The sequence below is a fragment of the Copadichromis virginalis genome, linkage group LG3, assembly GCF_057382275.1.
Source record: "Copadichromis virginalis isolate Kocher_CV1m ecotype Utaka linkage group LG3, C_Virginalis_male_GT1.1, whole genome shotgun sequence".
NCBI classification, from domain to species: domain Eukaryota; kingdom Metazoa; phylum Chordata; class Actinopteri; order Cichliformes; family Cichlidae; genus Copadichromis; species Copadichromis virginalis.
Genome location: NC_140620.1, coordinates 20844656 through 20863299, shown reverse-complemented (window position 1 = coordinate 20863299; position 18644 = coordinate 20844656). Strand labels below are relative to the sequence as shown.

Genomic DNA, 18644 nt, shown 5'->3' with positions numbered 1-18644 from the left:
TTCATATACCGGTGGCTAGCTAGCTCCGCGTTAGCCACCGGTATATGTCTCTTCCCCTCGTATGCGGGGAAAGAAACACCGATCGACCGGTGGTGGCTAACGCGGAGCTCAATCGTGGATAAGGGAAACCCAATGCAGGAGAAGCAGGCGGCTGGTGAAATGAATTTCAGGTAAGACGTTATTAACTGCACTCTATTTGGGTCAGATATAAACCGAGTTTAGGTGTAGTTTATTTTCGTTGTGCTGACAGTTACAATAACTGTACTGCGTGCTAGCTAGCACGACGGAGTTTCTATACAGCTGTGCGCGCTAAGTTACTGATTTTGAACTTTATGACAGCCTCCCCTATTTTCAGGCGAGAATGTAGGGGTGTAAACTTCAAATATCTGCTCGTTTTATCAAGAAGTCCCATATTTTATCAAGAAGTCCCATATCTCTCACGATGTTACTGCTAGCGCCGCATGGCAGCTAGCTGGCTAGGGCGGCTTGGCTGACACCTAGGCCGGGCTGACTGATACCCAGGCCGGCTCACGCTCTCGTTTCACCGCCGCATGGCGGCTAGCTGGCTAGCACGGCTTGGCTGCCACCCAGGTCGGGCTGGCTGACACCCAGGTCGGGCTGGCTGACACCCAGGCCCGCTCACGCTGTCGTGTCACCCCTAGTCTTTCGTGATGACTCTTGGTTGGCTGCTGGACTTATTTTTCATTTATATGGGCTGGTGATTCAGTATGAGTGTCCGGTGAACTGAATGTCAGGTAAGACGTTATGTATATGTAAGGTAGTGACTGGAATAAGTCACAAGGTGTCGCTGTTGAGCTGCATATATGTTGTAAATTTTAGCAATTTTGACCATTTGTCCTCTGCAGGACACCGTAGTTCAGATTTCTCGTTCGCGTGGGCGCCATCTTGGTTCAGTGTTTACTGTGATGTGCAAAGGTAAGCACTGTCAGTGGCGAACTGCATTGGTTTTGTTTAAAAATAAGTGTTCCACTGTGTAAAATAGCGGTTTGTCATTTAAGCCGAGCAAATATTTTGTTTATTGAGAGGTTCATGTATTGTCTGATGAGAGTATGAGACAAAGATATACTTTTCTTTCTTACTCTCATATAAAATATTTAGCTTTTATTAAATAGTTATCTGAATCTTACAACCAAAGTTTGTATAATAATACACAAGATTGGCTGTAGACCATTGTTAATCATTCAGAACACTGTGTAAAAATAACAAAAAACAAAAAGTGAATGAAAAGTGCATAAATATTTATTTTACGTGTTTGATGTGTGTGGCAGGGCGTGGTCTGCAGTGCCGCTGCAGGGGAGGTGGACCCACCTCAGCGGCATCTGCAATCACGCCTCTCAGGTGTAAAGTCTGTGCTCTCTCTGCTTTTTTTTTTTTTTTTTTTTTTTGTGTATGTGTCGGGCTATGAGATGAAAAGCTACAGCCGGCTGTGTGGGTACAGCAACTATGTGTGAAAAGTGGTCCATAACGTAATGCTTCACAGCGTGTTCATGCAAACATTGTCGGGTCTGCTTATGAACCTCTGCGCACAGCGTCTACAAATCGGGGCTGTACGAAGTCACCTCATCTTTACACAAAACTGTAAGCTGTCATCTGTGAGGTGCGAGCGGTGTTTGGGTTTTATCATAGTTCATGGTGGAGAATGGCTGCTCTGCTGAGTTTTGCTCTCTGTAGCCGTTTGAATGGCAAACTACACTCATTGGCGGCGGCATAGGCACACTTAAAATTTCTTCAGAAATTTTCGCTTTCTAGTTTAAATTAAAATTTGTATCTGCAAAATGATATTTATTTTCCTTTTTTCTTCCTAGTAAAAAGGTTCAACAAACAGGTTTTTTTTGGCATTTATTTAATTGTTCAGGCTTTACAAGGTGAAAAACCTCAAATTTGGACGTTTTATTTGGGGAAATTGTAAAGTTCAGCCATTTCTTTTGTTATTAACCTCCTAGGACCTGCCGTCCACATATGTGGACATCACATTTTGGGTTATTTAGACTAAAATACTCAATTTTGCTCTACATGGGCCTGATATCCACTTACGAGGACATTATACTGCCACTGTTCTATCAAAATTTGAAACGAATATCCTCATATGTGGCTCTTATTTTTCTTAAAAACAAAAATAAGGTTAAAAAAAAAAATCTTTGTTTTTACATTCATCAGGCCCCAATATGCCCAAATATCAAAGAAAAATTAAAAATGCATGTCGTGGAAGAGTTCGGGTCTTAGGAGGTTAAAGTAACGTTTTGAACAAAAAAGTAGATTCTACTCATAATGTTTGCATCACCAGAAACAAAAATGAAATTGGACAAGAAAATTGCAGTCTCTGCACCTACGTGAATGTTCCCCGCAGATGGCTATAATCAAGCTTTTCTGCAGACACAGTGTCTGAAGGTTAATAATGAAACAAAAGATGGAAGCTCTGCCAATAAAATTTTAAGTCAAACAGGCAGATTTCCTCAGGAAGGCAACAGAAGTGGAGCCATCATCAGAGATGGATGAACTCTCTAAACACAAAGGAAAGGAGCTTCAATGCTTCCTTACTTGCCTCATTTAGCAGAGGATACATTGAAGCATCATTCATGAAAGGAAAAGAGATAATGACATCACAAAATTCCCTGAGACAAACAAAATACCTGCTAAGTGTTAGATGATATTAATGTTTACCATCCGTTACACGCTACAACCTGATGTTGACCCTTAAATAGCTGAACTCTGAACGCCACGCTGCTGCAACCTTAAAAATTACCGTATTTTTCAGACCATGAGGCGCATTAAGGGAAACAAAACAGTCAGATAACTTAAACTTTACTCAACTCATTCTTCTTGCCTTGTCTACTTCCGTACCATTGATTCATTAATGTTGAATTCTCTCGCAGCTGCTCTATTCCCATGTTGTTGCAGTATATTAATGACCCAAATACATGAATGTACTATTGCTGTGTGATTTATTACTATTACTGAAGGTTACTCGCCATACCAATACCAACTAGATATTTAAATCTTAATATAAATGAGTAACAGTAGAGTGGACATTAGGTAAGACTGCACTTTTTGCAGCAATCTTGTATAGAAAACTATTCCACGCGTATATAAAACAGGTCTGTGGCTCCGAACCGTAGTAAAGGGACCTCTGACTAATACGCCAGGTTCCGTGTTGAGCTTGTAGCCGAAAACTAGCTTTACTTTGTTGTCTGCGTCAACTTTGCTAGCGAGAGACAGAGAGAGGCGTTGAAACGCTACTCCACTGGAACTTATTGTTTCACATGAACACCGTGTACAGTCAAGTCTTAATAGCTTACTTACAACTGGACTTGTCAGGCACTCTTTTTGGCTGCAGTGGTCATTATTATATTTACATGCTTCCAGCTCCCGTTTCTGCTCGGTGACAACTTGTACTTTTCAACTCTCCTTTTTTGCACACAACAGGTATGGCAGTCCATTCTCCCTGCAGCATGGACTAAACTGCCCATGAGGCTACATTCTTTAGGGCTAGGCCTGTAACACTCTGCCTATTGCCTTGATATAAAATTTTTAGAGTAATAATTTTCGCAAGTAGAGGTGACATGGGCCGTGAGATTGAGACACAGGCATTAGAGCCTGCTAATGCGTGTTTTGTTCGGGTTTCCATCCATGCCATGCCAGCCATGTTTTTTCGCACACAATGCATTCTGGGACGAGGACGTGTATTGGTTGTCGGCAGTTTTCCATCGGTGCTTTCGTTCAGCTAACCTGTTTTGTTTTTTAAAGTGTAGCAACAGTTTTAATTAACTTGCCTATTAGTGACCTGGTTACGACTTGGTAGACCAGCACTATCTGGTCTTTGAGTCTGACGTTATTAGCCATGTCTGGGCCCAAACTCAAATGATCACTGCAGCATTACGGAGAGTTGAAAAACTGTCTAAATTTGCTCATCTGTAATAAAATGATCAGCGTTCTGCTCTGCCAGGTGTAACAATTAAGTTTAACATCCAGGCATCCATGAAAACGGAATTTACGTTAACTGAGTTAGAAGTTAGCAGGCAATTAGTTTGCTAGCTTCCATCTAAATATAATATACCATGTTCTGACCGAGAGATTTATTTAACAAATTAAAACGTACAGCTCTGCTATCACTTCCAACATAAATGACAACAGGAAACTAAACAGCAGTGACTTTTGTAGGGTTACTGAAGTTGGGCTAATGATAATGATGTGCTACGTGATCGCTAGCGCGACAAGCTATGTTAGCATAATATAAACAGTAAAGCTGGAGGACGAACGCTAACGAACAGAGGACTTATGTTTGCAAAGTTTGGTGTAAATGTTACAGAGCTGCGGTGATGTCACCGTTTGCAGGTCCTTAAACTTAGACTGCGTTACTGGATATAATGCCTGTGTTACAACTGTTGCAGTATAATACTGCTGCTGCTGGCACTTTGTTGGAATTGGACGTCATCACTAACATTGCAGGGTGGAAATCCCATCGTTAAGTCTGACGTCACTAGCCGTGTCTGGGTCTAAACTCCGCTGCAGGTCCATATATCAAACGATCACTATGGCATTACTGAGAGTAGAAAAACTGTCCAAAGTCTTTCATATTTAATAAAATGATCAGCGTTCTGCTCTACCAGGTGTTTAACAATTGAGTTAATTGAGTTTAACATCCAGGCATCCATGAAAACGGAATTTATAACATTTAACGGAGTTAGAAGTTAGCAGGGAGTTAGCTCGCTAGCTTCTATCTAAATACAATATAGCATGTCCTGACTGCGGGGTTTTGGAAACAAATTAAAACGTACAGCTCTGCTATCACTTCCAGCATAAATGAAGACAGAAAACTAAACTGCAGTGACGTTTGTAGGGTTACTGAAGTTGGGCTAGCTGGTATATAATGATGTGCTACGTGACCGCTAGCGACACAGCTATGTTAGCATAATATAAACAAGCTAACTTTTTTTCTCACTGGATAAAAGTTACCGTGAGTGTTCTCGGTGGTCAGGAACAAATGTAATCGCATGGCAGGATGCTGTAAAAGGACCAAACTTTAGCCAGGAGAACAACTGAGATAATCCATCCACAATACGAGGTTAGTCATTCTTATACTGCTGCATGGGCTGGGCTGTAGCTACATCCTAAGGTTTTAAAAACTGAGCTTAAATAAATGATTAGCGGTAATAAAAGCCGAGGGAGGTCAACAGTGATCACTGACTGTTTTAGGAGCTTTTTGAGATCAAATAGAAGAAAATACATAACATTAAACATGTTAGCAACACAAAAGCCATATTAAACGCAGACTACTTTAGGCCCGGAAGTAGGATTCATCACGTCATCACTTAACGACTGGATAGACAGGTGAAACACGATATATCATGTTCTGACTGAGAGATTTCTGGAAAAAAAAAAAAAAAACGTAAACGTAAACGTACAGCTCTGTTATCACTTCCAACATAAATGAAGACAGAAAACTAAACAGCAGTGACGTTTGTAGGGTTACTGAAGTTGGGCTAGCTGGTATATAATGATGTGCTACATGCCGCTAGCGACACAGCTCATGGCAGGATGCTGTAAACGAACCAAACATCAGGAGAACCACCGAGATAATCCATCCACAATACGAGGTTAGTCATTAATATACTGCTGCATGGGCTGGTCTGTAGTTACATCGTAAGGGTTTAAAAACTGAGCTTTAAAATGATTAGCGGTAATAAAAACCACGAGAAGCCGACAGTGATCACTGACTGTTTTTAGGGGCTTGTTGAGATTAAATCGAACAAGATACAAAACATTAAAACATGTTAAAAACACAACAGTCTTATTAAATGCAGACAACTTTGGGCCTGGAAGCACGATTCATCATGTTATCACTTAAAGACCAGATACCGGTCATGGCTGCCCAAAGAACATCTGGATTAAGACAAACGGCTTAAAAAAGTTTTGGTACTTTACAACAAACCTTCTCAGTCGCCGTTGCCATTGGCAAGCAGTAGCCGCATAGACACCAGTAGTTTTCCCTCACTCTCTCGTCCTCGTGTGACGGATTGTTTTCATCTTCATCTAAACTAAGTACTTGTTGACTATTTTCATTCGCTCTCTCGGTTTGATCTGGTTCAAACTGGAAAGGTTGAACAGAAGCCATTTCCAGTGCACTGCTAACTGTGAACTCGATGCGGTGCAACCATATGACGTCACTACCCAGAGTGTATTGAGAAGTAAATAACAATGGCGGCCTACTGGTAAATGGTTTTATATAAAATGTGTTTAAAAGGAAAACATTTGGCGTATTTTAATACCACATGTGTTATTGAAAGCACAGTACATATTTTAACGCAAACATGTCTTGATAGCCGGGGTTCCCTTTAAAAGAAGACGCAGTGCAGCAGATCACTTTTGGACTAACAAAGAAAGTAATGTCTTGATGCATTCTCAATCATCCAGGAAAGTAAATCTCCAAAAGCTGATTCTGTTCATCTGGACGTAGCGTTTTGTGGGAGAAAGGTTTCGTCACTCATCAAAGTGACTTCTTCAGTCTCAGCTGACTGCAGGTTTCCCCAAATCTTATAAACCAGGGGTGGGCAACTCCAGGCCTCGAGGGCCGGTGTCCCTGTAGGTTTTAGATGTGTCCTTGAACCAACACAGCTGATTTAAATGGCTAAATTACATCCTGCAGTTCTCCAGAGGCCGGGTAACGAACTAATCATGTGATTCAGGTGTGTTGACCCAGGGTGAGATCTAAAACCTGCAGGACACCGGCCCTCAGGGCCTAGAATTGCCCACCCCTGTTATAAACAGTACATTTGCATAATGACTGAAACCAGCCCACTGAAGGAACAATGGGCTGGGAGGTCAGTTCCTTAATCATAATTATGCAAATTGTCATGACCATTGATCAACAACCACTGACCAAAACCCACTGATCAATGGCCATGAGTACCATTCACAGAGAGTTGGGGAATGGCTGCAATCACAGCATTGTAAGATGGCGAAAGATGTACCCTTAGGCCCCCTCCTCGAAAGAAAGTAATATATCCTAAACAAACCAGAGAAATACAGGCAGAAAAATCCACCTTTAGGCTGGAAATGTAGCAGCAGAAATGTAGCAGCCTGTAATTTCTAAATAGCATTTCTGTTCCCCGTCTGTGAGCAAAGTGTGATGCAGGGATTGAAAAAGACTTGTAGAGTGGATGTGTAACATCTCACATTCAAAAACTGATATCACCTGTGCAAACGGTACACCTGATAATGATCAACAGAAGTGTTTCATCACTGTGTTCATTTAAAATAACTGATTTCACAGTTAATCAGGTGACGACCACTTCGCTTCGTCTCAGACTCTTCTTTACGTGTTAATTACTGTCAGCTGTATGAATTTGTGTAACGTGCTAAAACAAACCTTTTTTCCCCCTCCCAGCAGTGTGACACCTCGTACCTGCTCTGCTGAGCCTTGCGATGACGTTTCCGGCGCCGTTTGTGGGCAGGAGGCTGCGCCCCGTCGGCGGTGATGGTGCCCTCGTAGATGATCTCCACGCTGGGGCTGCGGTCTTGTCTGGACCTCCGGCTGCTGCAGAGGGAGAGCATGGAGTGAGCAACTTCTGGAAACGTCATTAAAACACCTGAACCACAGGAAGCTATTGAGAGGTCTTCCTCATCTGTTGAGCTGAGCACTTCACACAACAGCTGGTGAGATGTTTCAGCTGACAGTTTTAGAGTCAGGAAAGCAACTCTAAAAAAAGAAATCAACAGTAAGAGGAGAAACAACACGCGAACATGAAGCCTTTTCATTGCTGAAAAGAAAATCCCAAACATTAATATTAGACTGAGGTTCATTTAAACTTAAGAAAATACAACAAAACTGTGTCTGTTTCCAGAATAAAGAGGAATACGTTAATGCTGATCTCTCGTGGTAAAGGATTCATTTTTCGTGCATCGTCCCCTGAATAAAGAGCTGCAGCTTAGTGATTAACCAAAGATAATCATTTTCAAAACCTAAACACTTGCTTCTTCTGTTTACCTATCAATCAGATCTAGCTAGAAGCAGCCATCACATCAAAATGTATAAACAATGTTGCTAGGCACCACTGGCCTGCGGGAACGCTTTTACATTAATATTTATGGGTTCAAAATCACATCCCCTGTGGGGAATTCATTTACATGATTTTGAAAATCACAAGAGGTCAAAACGATGAGAACCAACAGGTAACATCCCAGGTAGGAAATGTTTCTTAGTTTCACCGTACAACCAGTGACATCATGTCTGCTTGTGCAAGTCGCGCTTTGTGGTAGCTTCAGTCGGCAAAATAAATGTGTCAAATTACCGAAAAACTTAGTAGCTCAAGTTTTTCACTCAAAGCACTGTCCTGTGATTTTAAAACAACCTTTTTGTCAATTTGAAGAAAATCAGAGTGCCTTATGGTCCGAAAAATACGGTACAAGTCAAATGAAACCCAAATCAGAGGTGAGGGTGGTGGGTGAAACCGGCTTATCCTGCAAATCAAAATTTGTCAAAAACAGTCAATAATAGACCACTGATAATTTACACTCTTCTGGAAAGTCTAATAATAATAATAATAAATCCAGTGGCCTCTTACCTCTCGCCACCGTAGCCACTGCTCGCCCGCCTGTGCCTCTCCCTTCTCCTTCCTCTGTCTCGCTCCTTCCTCTTCCTCCTCTCTTTCCTCTTCTCCTTGCGAATACCGCCACTGCCGCTCGGCCTCCATGTGGGATCCTTGACATTGTTGTCCAGGTGGCGGCTCTTGCATTTCCTTTTCCCGCCGGGTTTTTCTCCGTGATGAGCGCTGTCGCTGGGGGACAGCGTGGGCGTCGGTGGCGTCCGCGGTGGTGGTGGGGGAGGACGTGGTGAGGACGAGGAGAGGGATGGTGAAGAGGCAGAGGAGGTGAGAGGGGACACCTGGGCGCAGGGGTACTCCCAGCTGGAGTCCGGCGGGCTGGGCGACGGCGGGGAGCTGGAGTCAGCGCTGGAGTCAAACGGAGGCGAGGAGCGGTGCCGCATCATGGCGGGATAAATGGAGCGATTTGGGTTGAACAGAGTGCCACTTTTCCTGTGCTGATTGCTGCTGCGTTCTTGCCTTCTCTTCCTCCTCTTCTCTCTTGCTGCCTCACTGGTGGACTTCCTGTCTCTCCAGCTCCCCATCTCCTGCTGCCGCTCAGTCTCTCCAGGCGTCGCCGGGCTGAGCGTGCACACAGAGCTCCTGCTCCGACCAGAGCTCCCTGACCATGAGCGTGCACGTGAGCGCTGTCCTGCCACCTCGCCAATTTTCTGCCCCTTGTCCTGCTCCTCTCTGTAAGTACCTGATGTGGAGGGAGGGATCGCTGGTAGGTAAGAGAGGGGAGGTGTTGCAGAGGGGGGAGGAGGAGCCTCCTCCTCTTTCTTCTTCTCTACCTCCTCTTCTTCTGTGTCAGAGGAGAGCTGCACCAACTCTGGCGTCCGTTCTGCAATCGGCTTCTTGTACCCAACGATGAGACACTCATCCTCTTCTCCCTGCCTTTCTCCTCCATCCTGATTGGCTGCCTCCGGCAGGGCAGGACTGAACGAAGATGAAGGCTCGGCGGTGGAGTAGGAGGGGCCTGGGGTTTCATCGTCCCAACCCGAAAGGCTAAGGACACTCGCTGTTTGGATGGGGTCATCTTGAGCTCCCACCTCCCTCCCCAGCCTCTCCTCGGACCCTCCCCCTGCCCCCCTCTCTTCATCCTCCCCCTCGGAGATGGCAATGACAGAGCTGCCATCGGACGAGCTGCTCATCCCATCCAGTTCCACTGCAGCGTCCGGTGGCTCGTACACCGCCTGCAGGTCATAGTTCTCCAGGCTGAGCGACGAGCGGGCGAAGCTGATGAGCTCATGCAGGAAGTGCTCAGTGCGTGCCAGCAAGAATGGCCGCAACTCTTCTTCTATGTTGGGTGTATTCTCCAGGCCGTGGCGGGCGAGCCTTGCCATGATGATGCGCTGAACGATGTCAACCAACGAGGTGTGCGAGCCATACAGCACCGTGAGCTCCCTCCGCAGCCAGGGGCGGAGCCTGTTCAAGTGGGCAGGGTTCCGACGGAAGCTATCTGCCGTGATGTCACGCTGTCCCTCGTTGCCGTGTACTCCGGCAACCCCACGGACCCGAATGCCACAGCGATAGAGGCCACGGCGAAAAGCCACCGTCTCTCTCTCCCTAAGTCGACGCACGGTTCCACCTTCACGCTGCAAACGCTGCCTTGCCGCTAAGCGAGTCATCAGTCGCCGTGATGCCCGGTCATTGGGGGCAATGGGTGCCACTGCCCCTCCAAGGCCTGTTAGTCCTTCAAATATCACACCGCGCTCCACCAAATCAGCACCTCCTCTTATCCTCTGTTCCTCCCCATCCTCACTGTCCTCAGCAACGACTGGAGGGTGAGGAAGAGGAGGGAGTGGAAGGGGAGGGGAATCGAGGTACCACTCCCAACTCCCTGCCCTCTCCTCCGCCCTTCTGGCCCCTCTCTCCCTCCGCCGCCTCCTTGTTGTTGTCTCGCCAGCCTCTGACACCCGGTGCCGCCTCAGCATTAGCCTCATTTGATGGCTGCTTCTTGCAGCTGACGCCATCGCTGCCACCATTGCCACAGTAGCGGCCACGCTGCTGCTGGGGGGCGCTGAGCGTAGCGTATATTCCTTGAAGTCATCCTCAGCTTGGTTCCGGTAAAAGATTGAAGCAAAGGGCTGCTTGCAAAGCGGACACTCTGGCTTTTTGTGAGACCACTCCTGGATGCACGGGAAGCAGAAGCGGTGCTTGCAGCGGTCCAGGAATGCCAAGTTGTTGAAACGGTCCAGGCAGATGGGGCACTTGGAGTCAGGCGACGCCTCCTCTGCTGCCATCAGATGGGGGCGTGCTGACGTTGAGGCGGAGGACGTGGGTGGAGACAAGGACGAGGAGGATGTGGCCGCAGTAGAAGATCTGCTAGCGTTTTTCCTCCTGCTGCCACTCTCTCGACTCTTCTGCTCTTCATCTTCCTCCAGCGCAGCACCACGTCCTGCAGCACCTGCGGCTGCATTGTCACGGCGGCGAACGCGCAGCTTCATTCGCGTCGGTGCCATCACCTGAAAACAAACAACGCAGGAAGAAATGTGTCCTTATTCAGCTTTCAGGATTCAGAACTGTTGAGTACAGGTGAAATGACACCTGCTGAGAACAAAAACAAAGTCCTGGATTACAAATTAATCAGGTCACATGGCTCCCCAGTGCTTCACTTTGATCTAAAAACACAGGAAAGCTGTGGCACCAACACAGCTAGCAGCTACTGCTTCTTTGTCACTCTTTAAATTTCGCTACCCATTTGACTTTCTGCTTTTATATTTGACTTTTTATTGAAAAATAACTTAACTGTAAATCAAAGCCCCTCTTGTGGTGCTGTTCTTTATAGATTTATACTTCACTGATGCTCCTTGTAGCCACTATGTTAGCGTGCTAACACTGACTAACTGAAGCTCACAGTCAGGATTGAACACTGCGGTAAACACTTTGCACCTGTCAGAGCCTCTGTTTAAATCATCCGTCTGTTTAACCCTCCGTCTGTGGAAACCCTTCACACAGTTGTGTTAATATTAACACTGATTATTATTCTAATTATTCACCCAATTACCGACACGGAAGGACTCCCCTGAGTTTGTTAGCCTGCTAACACACCAGCTAGCTGTTAGCTAAGCCTTCCATTTTGTTTAATTCTATCAATTCTATAAAGACCTTTAATTTTGCAAAGATTATTCGCGAAAAATCTAATTGTTTAAATTAAATATGTTTTTTTGTTTAAAGATTTTCAAGCTAGGGATGCTCATCGTTGCTTAAAAACCCTACATGCTATCTCTGGCTAACAGAAGCTCCCTGCCTGTTAGCATTTAGCCCACATTTGTTATTTTCTACGGTCATTATAAAAATCTGCGTTTAATTACTTGGCTTTACTCTTTAATTCTTTCTCCATAACAACAATGATGTTTTAAAACATTATATTGTTTATTTTATTACTTACAACATATTCTAGCAGGACCGATGCCGAGGTTGCTACCAGACCAACATGCTAACCAAAGCTAGCCGGGTTCAAACAAACGGCTTCCCCCAGCCTGTTAGCATGCCTGTTAGCTTCGTACCTGAGCTGAGGAAGCAGCAGGCTCCGCGGGTTGCTCCTCATCCGGATTCTTTCTCCTCCTCCGGGTCGAGCTCCGCGCTTTCAGCGGCATCCGCCGTCACCGAGCTCAGCGATGGCCCCGGACACACACTGTATCGATCCGTTTAGAAACCGACTGCTGTGAGAAACACACACATCTGCCTGTCACTGTCCTCAGAAGCGACGCTCCTCACAGCTGGAACGAGAAAAACGCCGCGATGGATGATGGGAAATACAATGACAGTCGAGTTTTCTTCGTCTTCTTCTGTGGTCAGCCCCCACAATCAGTTTATCACTGCCACCTAGTTGGGTGGGGTGATGGTACGAGGATTCTGAATGCAATCTGCAGCACAGGGTGTGAGGGACAGCACGGGGGGATCTATGGGCTCAAATATTTTGCACTTGTAAATAAGGATTTGTATGTGTGTAAAAAAAGATTTGTATGTGTAAAAAGAATTTGTGTGTGCTTAAAAAAGATTTGTGTGTGGACTTAGCCAAAAAATACGTGAGATAGTCTGCACTCAAGTTTCAAGTTACAAGTACGAATTGTGACCCTATTTTTCGTCCTTTCATCTGATTGGCCAATGTCATGTCAATCAGAGAACACATGGGTTTGGCTTTTTTACACACACACAAATTCTTTTTACACATACAAATCTTTTTTACACACACACACAAATTCTTTTTTACACATACAAATCCTGATTTACAAGTACAAAATATTTATGACCACAATTTGAGCCCATAGGGGATCGCAAGATCGTTTCCATGATTAGAAAAATTACTTCAGAGCAAGAGAAGAAGACTCTCCGGGGAGTAGGCATATTATCCCACTTGGGTTAGAGAGGATCAAGGCTGAGATTGTGCATGTGTGCAGGAAGGATAGTGGATGTATTGGAAAAAAGAATGTTGATAAGTGCAATCTAGATGACTTGTATACCCCCAGTCTATATTTGAAATCAACTGTAGAACTACTGTAGTGCTGATCTTTAGCCTAAATTTAAGATGTTTAACAACAACTATTCATGAGTTTCAGTCATTTCTTACACAGCCCCTGAATTCTCAGTAAAGTAGTTTGCACACTAACAAGCATTTTCCTGAATCTGATCTCTGTTCATGGGGACAGAGGCCAATATTAGGCTGCAAAAAGAAAGAAAAAGAAGGTCCTTTACATCTCTATCTACCATTGCAGAGTCCACAGGATACCTGGCTCCTCCCTTAAAGACCCTACTCACTACCAACAAACTGTGTTCACACTCCCAGCCTCTTGCTGGAGGTGTAGAAGTGTGTGACTGAAGAACTCTTTCTTCCTGCCATCAGACTCCTAAACACCTGACAGGAGTTTGTAAACTTGTTTTACCTCCATCTATATTCCTCTGTTTGCACACATGCAATTGCACACTCACTGCTGTCTACTGCACGTGCAGCTGAGGTAGCATTCTAGATTGATATTTACATAGTATTTGATTTGATTTGTATATATTTATATAAAAATAGCATATATTTTTTTAAAATGTTATATTCCTATTATTTTATAACCTATTATAACCATCCGTTATTCTATTTATCTAATTTATTTGATTTTCTTTATTTGACATCTCCTGCTGATTGATTGAAGGACCTGAAGGGGCAGCAATACGCCTTTTGTTGAGTCTGCCGGAAATCCAAGAAGAAGAAGCAGCGGCAGTCGAAGAAGAAGAACTGTAAACAAACTAAAGTGAGGCGGCGTTTGTGTTTAATTTTTAGGTTTTAACAGAAGATGGAGGCACTCAGCAGGCGGGCTCTGGACCGGATTTACTCCGCGGTAAATTTTCTTTATTTATTCTATTGACTTCTCAGTCACCGGGACTAGACGCGGTAACCGTTAGCAACAAGCTACAGCCTGGAAACAGTAAAGCTAGCGAGGAAGACACTAACAAGCTGATATTTAACATCATAAAGACCAAAAATAAATGCATAAAAATTTTCACTCACATCAAAAATAGAACACGTAGAACATTGAAATGCCTGTTTGATTGTGAAAACACAAAATTACCGACATGTAACAAATTGCTTTATCGTGTGCGTTTATTGTGGTTCAGTTTTTGTTTATTACGTACGACAGGAAAACAGTCATAGTCTGAATGTCAGCATCATGTGAGTTTGTCACAGAAAAGTTGTGTGTGATCTTATACACTCATCAGCCTCAACTCATTAGGTACAACTTGCTGGTTGGACATGAGCTGCTTTAACTCTTCGTGGCACAGATTCAATTGTCCAAAACGTGTTTAAAAATGCTGCTTAGAGCACGTTTAACCATCTTTCCAAGGTTTGAAGTCCTTCTGAATCAAGTCTCTCTCCGGCCTTCAGGTATTGCTGGCAGTTGTGGTTTTGTCCTGGTCTTATGTGATCTACGCCAGCAGGATCGCCTCCGTTTGGCTGCTGGAACAGAGGACGCGTCGTTGAGGCAAGACTGACCGTGCGTCAGAGTGCAAGCGTACAGGTCTGTGTTCTGGTCATGATGACATGTGGTATCATAAATAAAGTCATCTCCACGGACACCTGCACAGTGTAAAGGGTGTAAACTGTGGTATTGTTCAAAGCACAAAGTGAGCGTCATGCATAAAAGACAAAGCATGTTAGGAAGAGCTCTTTTAGCTGCTGGTACAAATGGGAGAAACAGACCCTGTTTCCTTGCTCATATGAACACCTCACTGCTCTTTTCACATCCCTTTAAACCCAGCCAGGTTGAAGTCACTGCAGCACCACCAGGGGTCAGTATATGAACTGTGATCTGCTGCAGATCTCAGGCTTCAGTCAGATTTTTGCTTAACTTTTTAAATTTGCTAATTAAAGTTCCTAACTGAATGACATGACCCTAAATATGAGCCTGGTTGTGGGTTAGATTCTCTAGGTACATAACAAAAGACCCTTTAGTGCTTGCCTCCTTTAGTGGAGTTGAAGCTTGAAGATCAGGCTGGTCATTTATCCCCGCACGATAGGATGTTGTAGGATTTTTTTTTTCCTAAAGTCTACAGTCGTTTGTTTAGTTGTGGATGTATTAGTGTGTCTGGAAGGACTTTCTTTGAAGTGAAGTTCTTTGGTTTCAGAAGGTTAAACCTGTTCCTCCTGCTCTGGTCTCAGGCTGATGGACCCCTTTGAGCCCTCGTTCCAGAGGTTCAGACCTGAACATATGGTGACTGTTCAGGTAGGAGAGGACAGAAGCGGCTGAAAGCACCAGAGGTTTCCAGGAGGTCAGATCTGAAAGGAGACGACACAACAACCAAAAACTGGTTTAAAAGTGGGAAAAGACGGCGTAATGAGAGAAACAATGAAGACGAGCTCCGAACTTGAGCGGGTTCTATGGGGACTGCGTTTAGCCCACAACACAGTAAAACCCACAACATCCACTCTGATACTTTATGTTGTAATTACTGCTGAGTAACTTAGAGTAATTGAAGCTGGATTAATGACTTCTTGGGCAGTCAGACCAGATCTCTCTCTTTAATTGAGACTTTTATACATTGTCCCACATCTGTCTCACATTTTGACTTCTTCTGCACTTTTTCTAAAGTGTGGCTTTTACCCAGTGCATATCAAGGGAAGGCTTTTTTATATGTGTCAAATAAAGATTAGCCTGTTTAATGTTGCGAATGTTACAAATTGCCAGAAAGTCATAAGATTTTCACATTTTAGTGATTATGATTGGAACCACCACAAATGAAATGGAGTGTCGGTATTTTAGAATCAAAATAGTGTTTTTGTTGTAGTTGTTTTGATTTGCACGGAAGCAAGTCTGGTGTGAGGTGACACAGTATGCTGTGCCACAACTGACTAAAGATAGCTAAACTCTGGTGTACTTTTTATTGACATAATCTATGGATACATCACTACTGACACCCACAGACAGTTTCAGTTGGAACAGCAGGAGTATGTAAAGACTATCACATGAGCGCCCTTTAAATCTTATTATATTTACTTAAAAAAAGAATTGGGAAAATTGCATTCACATATATTGGATTACCTCCCAGCATTTTTAACACTTTGTCCCACACTTACACATATCATTTATTGGGATCTGGTCAGCCAATCAGGAATCTGTACTTTTTTTGTCTTATAATCACAATAAAAATGCTCCAACAACATAAACAGGGTCCAGGGGTCCAATTCAGGAACTCCAATTAGCTGAGGTGAAGCTTAGCCGCCTGTGTCATCATCCACCTGTCAGTCAAAGAGGCCACGCCCCAATAATGCAAACTTTAAACCTTAATATAATTTAAACAGATGACTTATAAAAAATTCACCCTCCCTTAGAGTTGTTAAGAAGAGGGGAGTTAGCTATAGGGTTCAAAACCTTTATTGTAGCAGGGTGTAAATATGTTTGTTTGTCTTGTAAAGTCAGATGTTTTAACACAGTCACTCTAGTGGACATTAGAGGAACTGCAGGCTTCACATTCACAAAGTTATTTATTCAGTACATGTAATTCTATAACTAGACACTACGGCTGAATCACCAAAAAGTTTTCTGCAGTTTTTTTTAATGTTTGTTTTTTAAAATTCAATTTAAACTCCCAAGTGTGAACTTCCCTAAGGTCTAAATGTGTCTTTAACATTGGGAAACCTGATGGTCTGATGCTTTGTTTGTAGTTTAATATTACCTGATCTACCTCTAAATTAATGTAAAAGCAATGAAAAACGAGTATCTGGTCATTTTTCTGTATATTTCAACATTAAAGATTAGTTTCTTCAGCTCATGTGTGTTGAGATGTTTCATTTTCATGCCACCAGGGTTGAACAGATTTATGTTAAACAGAAGCAGGGATAATAATGGAGACGTGTGTCCTCTGATGTATTCAGTAAATAAACCTCAGACACACACACAGGAGGTTGATTTGGAAGGAAGAGGTTTGCTCTTTGATGTGTGCCCTCAGATATGTAAATGCTCTTAACAGAATGGGTGAGTGAGGGCAAGTGAGGTAAGGAGAGAATGAGAAGCAGAGAGAGGGGGTTCTCTTTATGTAAATACTCATTCTGTTATCAAAAACCACTTCAAGCACACACACACCTTCTGTCATCTGTAATTAAAATCCTGCTCATCGTGTCTCCATCTGCTCTCGTGTTTGGGGCCCCGAGACCTTTTCATGGAAAATTAAAAACATTGATGGGAATGTGGGCACGATCCCACCTGCCAGAAAGATCCAGAGCCCTCTGGAAACCACTGGAAATATGTGATAAATGTGAGGGGGGTGCATAAGGGTCTCCTAGGAACTACAAGTGGCGTCTGGAGTCTAAACAGAGTCTTTCTCAGTTAGGTAAAACACTTGTTGACCTACTTATTAATTAACCAAGGTGGTATAGTTCCAAAAGTATTTGGACAGAGGCAAATGTTTTGCTTCTTTTTCCTTCTACATCACCAAAAATCTATTTGAAATCAAGAAAAGAAGTACTGAAGTGTTGGTGTGTTCACATGTGTTTGCAGCCCTTCGTGCTTTTTAGTTTTCGTGTTCAGCAGTGAAATACAGCATGTTGAGATCAGTTGGTGTACTCAGCTGCTTTCCAATAGTCTTCACTTTCAGAGTGCTGATTCAGGGGATTTTTGTCCGTCTAACCCAGCCTGTATGATTTGCATCTCAACTGTCTCTTATGAAGTCTTCATGATACATTACTGACATGTCAAGTCTTCTTTTAGCTGGATGTTATAAAAGGCTTTTATTTTATTACAATGGAAAAGATTCTGTGATCGTCCTCCACTTTTGTATTCCCTTCTTCTTGGTGCTCTTGCAGCCTGTTGATTTCATCTTTCACCTGTAATGACGCCTCTTTGAACTCCATACAGCATTACTGTGAATGCAAAACTAGCCACCCATTCGATTATGGATTTAAATCAAAGTGTTGAATTTTTAAATTGAACACATAGAATTAAATCCAGTTTATCTCCTTAACCTGTTTGGAATTAATCAGAAATGAAACGACACCTTGTAAGGACATGTTATGTTTTTGAGGTTTGGTTACTGTTTTGATCTTTTCCTGATTTTTGTAGTCAGTTCATGTGCATCTCCAAAAAATCTTTTTTTGAAATACAGCATTTTTACATTTTATATTTTGATATTGATGGCCATTAACGTGCACTGTTTCTATTTAATTAAAAAAATAAATAAATACATGGTTGCACTGAGTCCATTGGATGATGAATACCTGTTAAATTAGCACGATGTCCTCTGAAGTGAGACGTCACTGCTCTGCATGCTGGAAAGAAAAAGCGAGCTGCCTTCTGCAGCTGTGCTTGTATTCAAACCTCTCATGCAGATGAGCCATAAAACACACAAGCACTCGTGTGAGGCTGCAGGACTCTGTTTATTCACTCGCTATCAGGCACTTTGTATACACACACAGCATGTAGAAGTAAATCATGAAATATATATTCCTTTTTGATAAGACACACGGGAGTAGGATGTCTTCACAAGTTGTAGGTCAAAATTATTTGAAGCATTTCAGTCAGGTTTCAGGACTAATCCCAGTCAAGAAACAGCGTTAGT

General features: G+C 43.3%; 1 protein-coding gene and 1 long non-coding RNA gene across 3 annotated transcripts in view; one reads left to right on the top strand and one right to left on the bottom strand.

Annotated features, from left to right (window-relative positions):
* Positions 1-12332, bottom strand: part of LOC146713347 (uncharacterized) — a 44843-nt gene extending 32511 nt beyond the window's left edge. Inside the window, exons 1-3 of one of the 2 annotated variants that reach the window (XM_085447221.1) lie at positions 12113-12332; positions 8583-11068; positions 7424-7555 (exon numbers count right to left, since the gene is read on the bottom strand). In XM_085447221.1, the coding sequence (XP_085303347.1) occupies positions 7424-7555; positions 8583-11068; positions 12113-12202 (2708 nt within the window). In that variant the 5' untranslated portion in view covers positions 12203-12332. The other variant, XM_085447232.1, reaches the window with a different exon arrangement.
* A 17-nt stretch (positions 12333-12349) lies between these two features.
* Positions 12350-16857, top strand: LOC146713346 (uncharacterized). Its single transcript, XR_014917815.1, has 4 exons — positions 12350-12399; positions 13748-13933; positions 14479-14611; positions 15253-16857. It is a non-coding gene; the product is annotated as an uncharacterized LOC146713346 (long non-coding RNA).
* The last annotated feature ends 1787 nt before the right edge of the window (positions 16858-18644 follow it).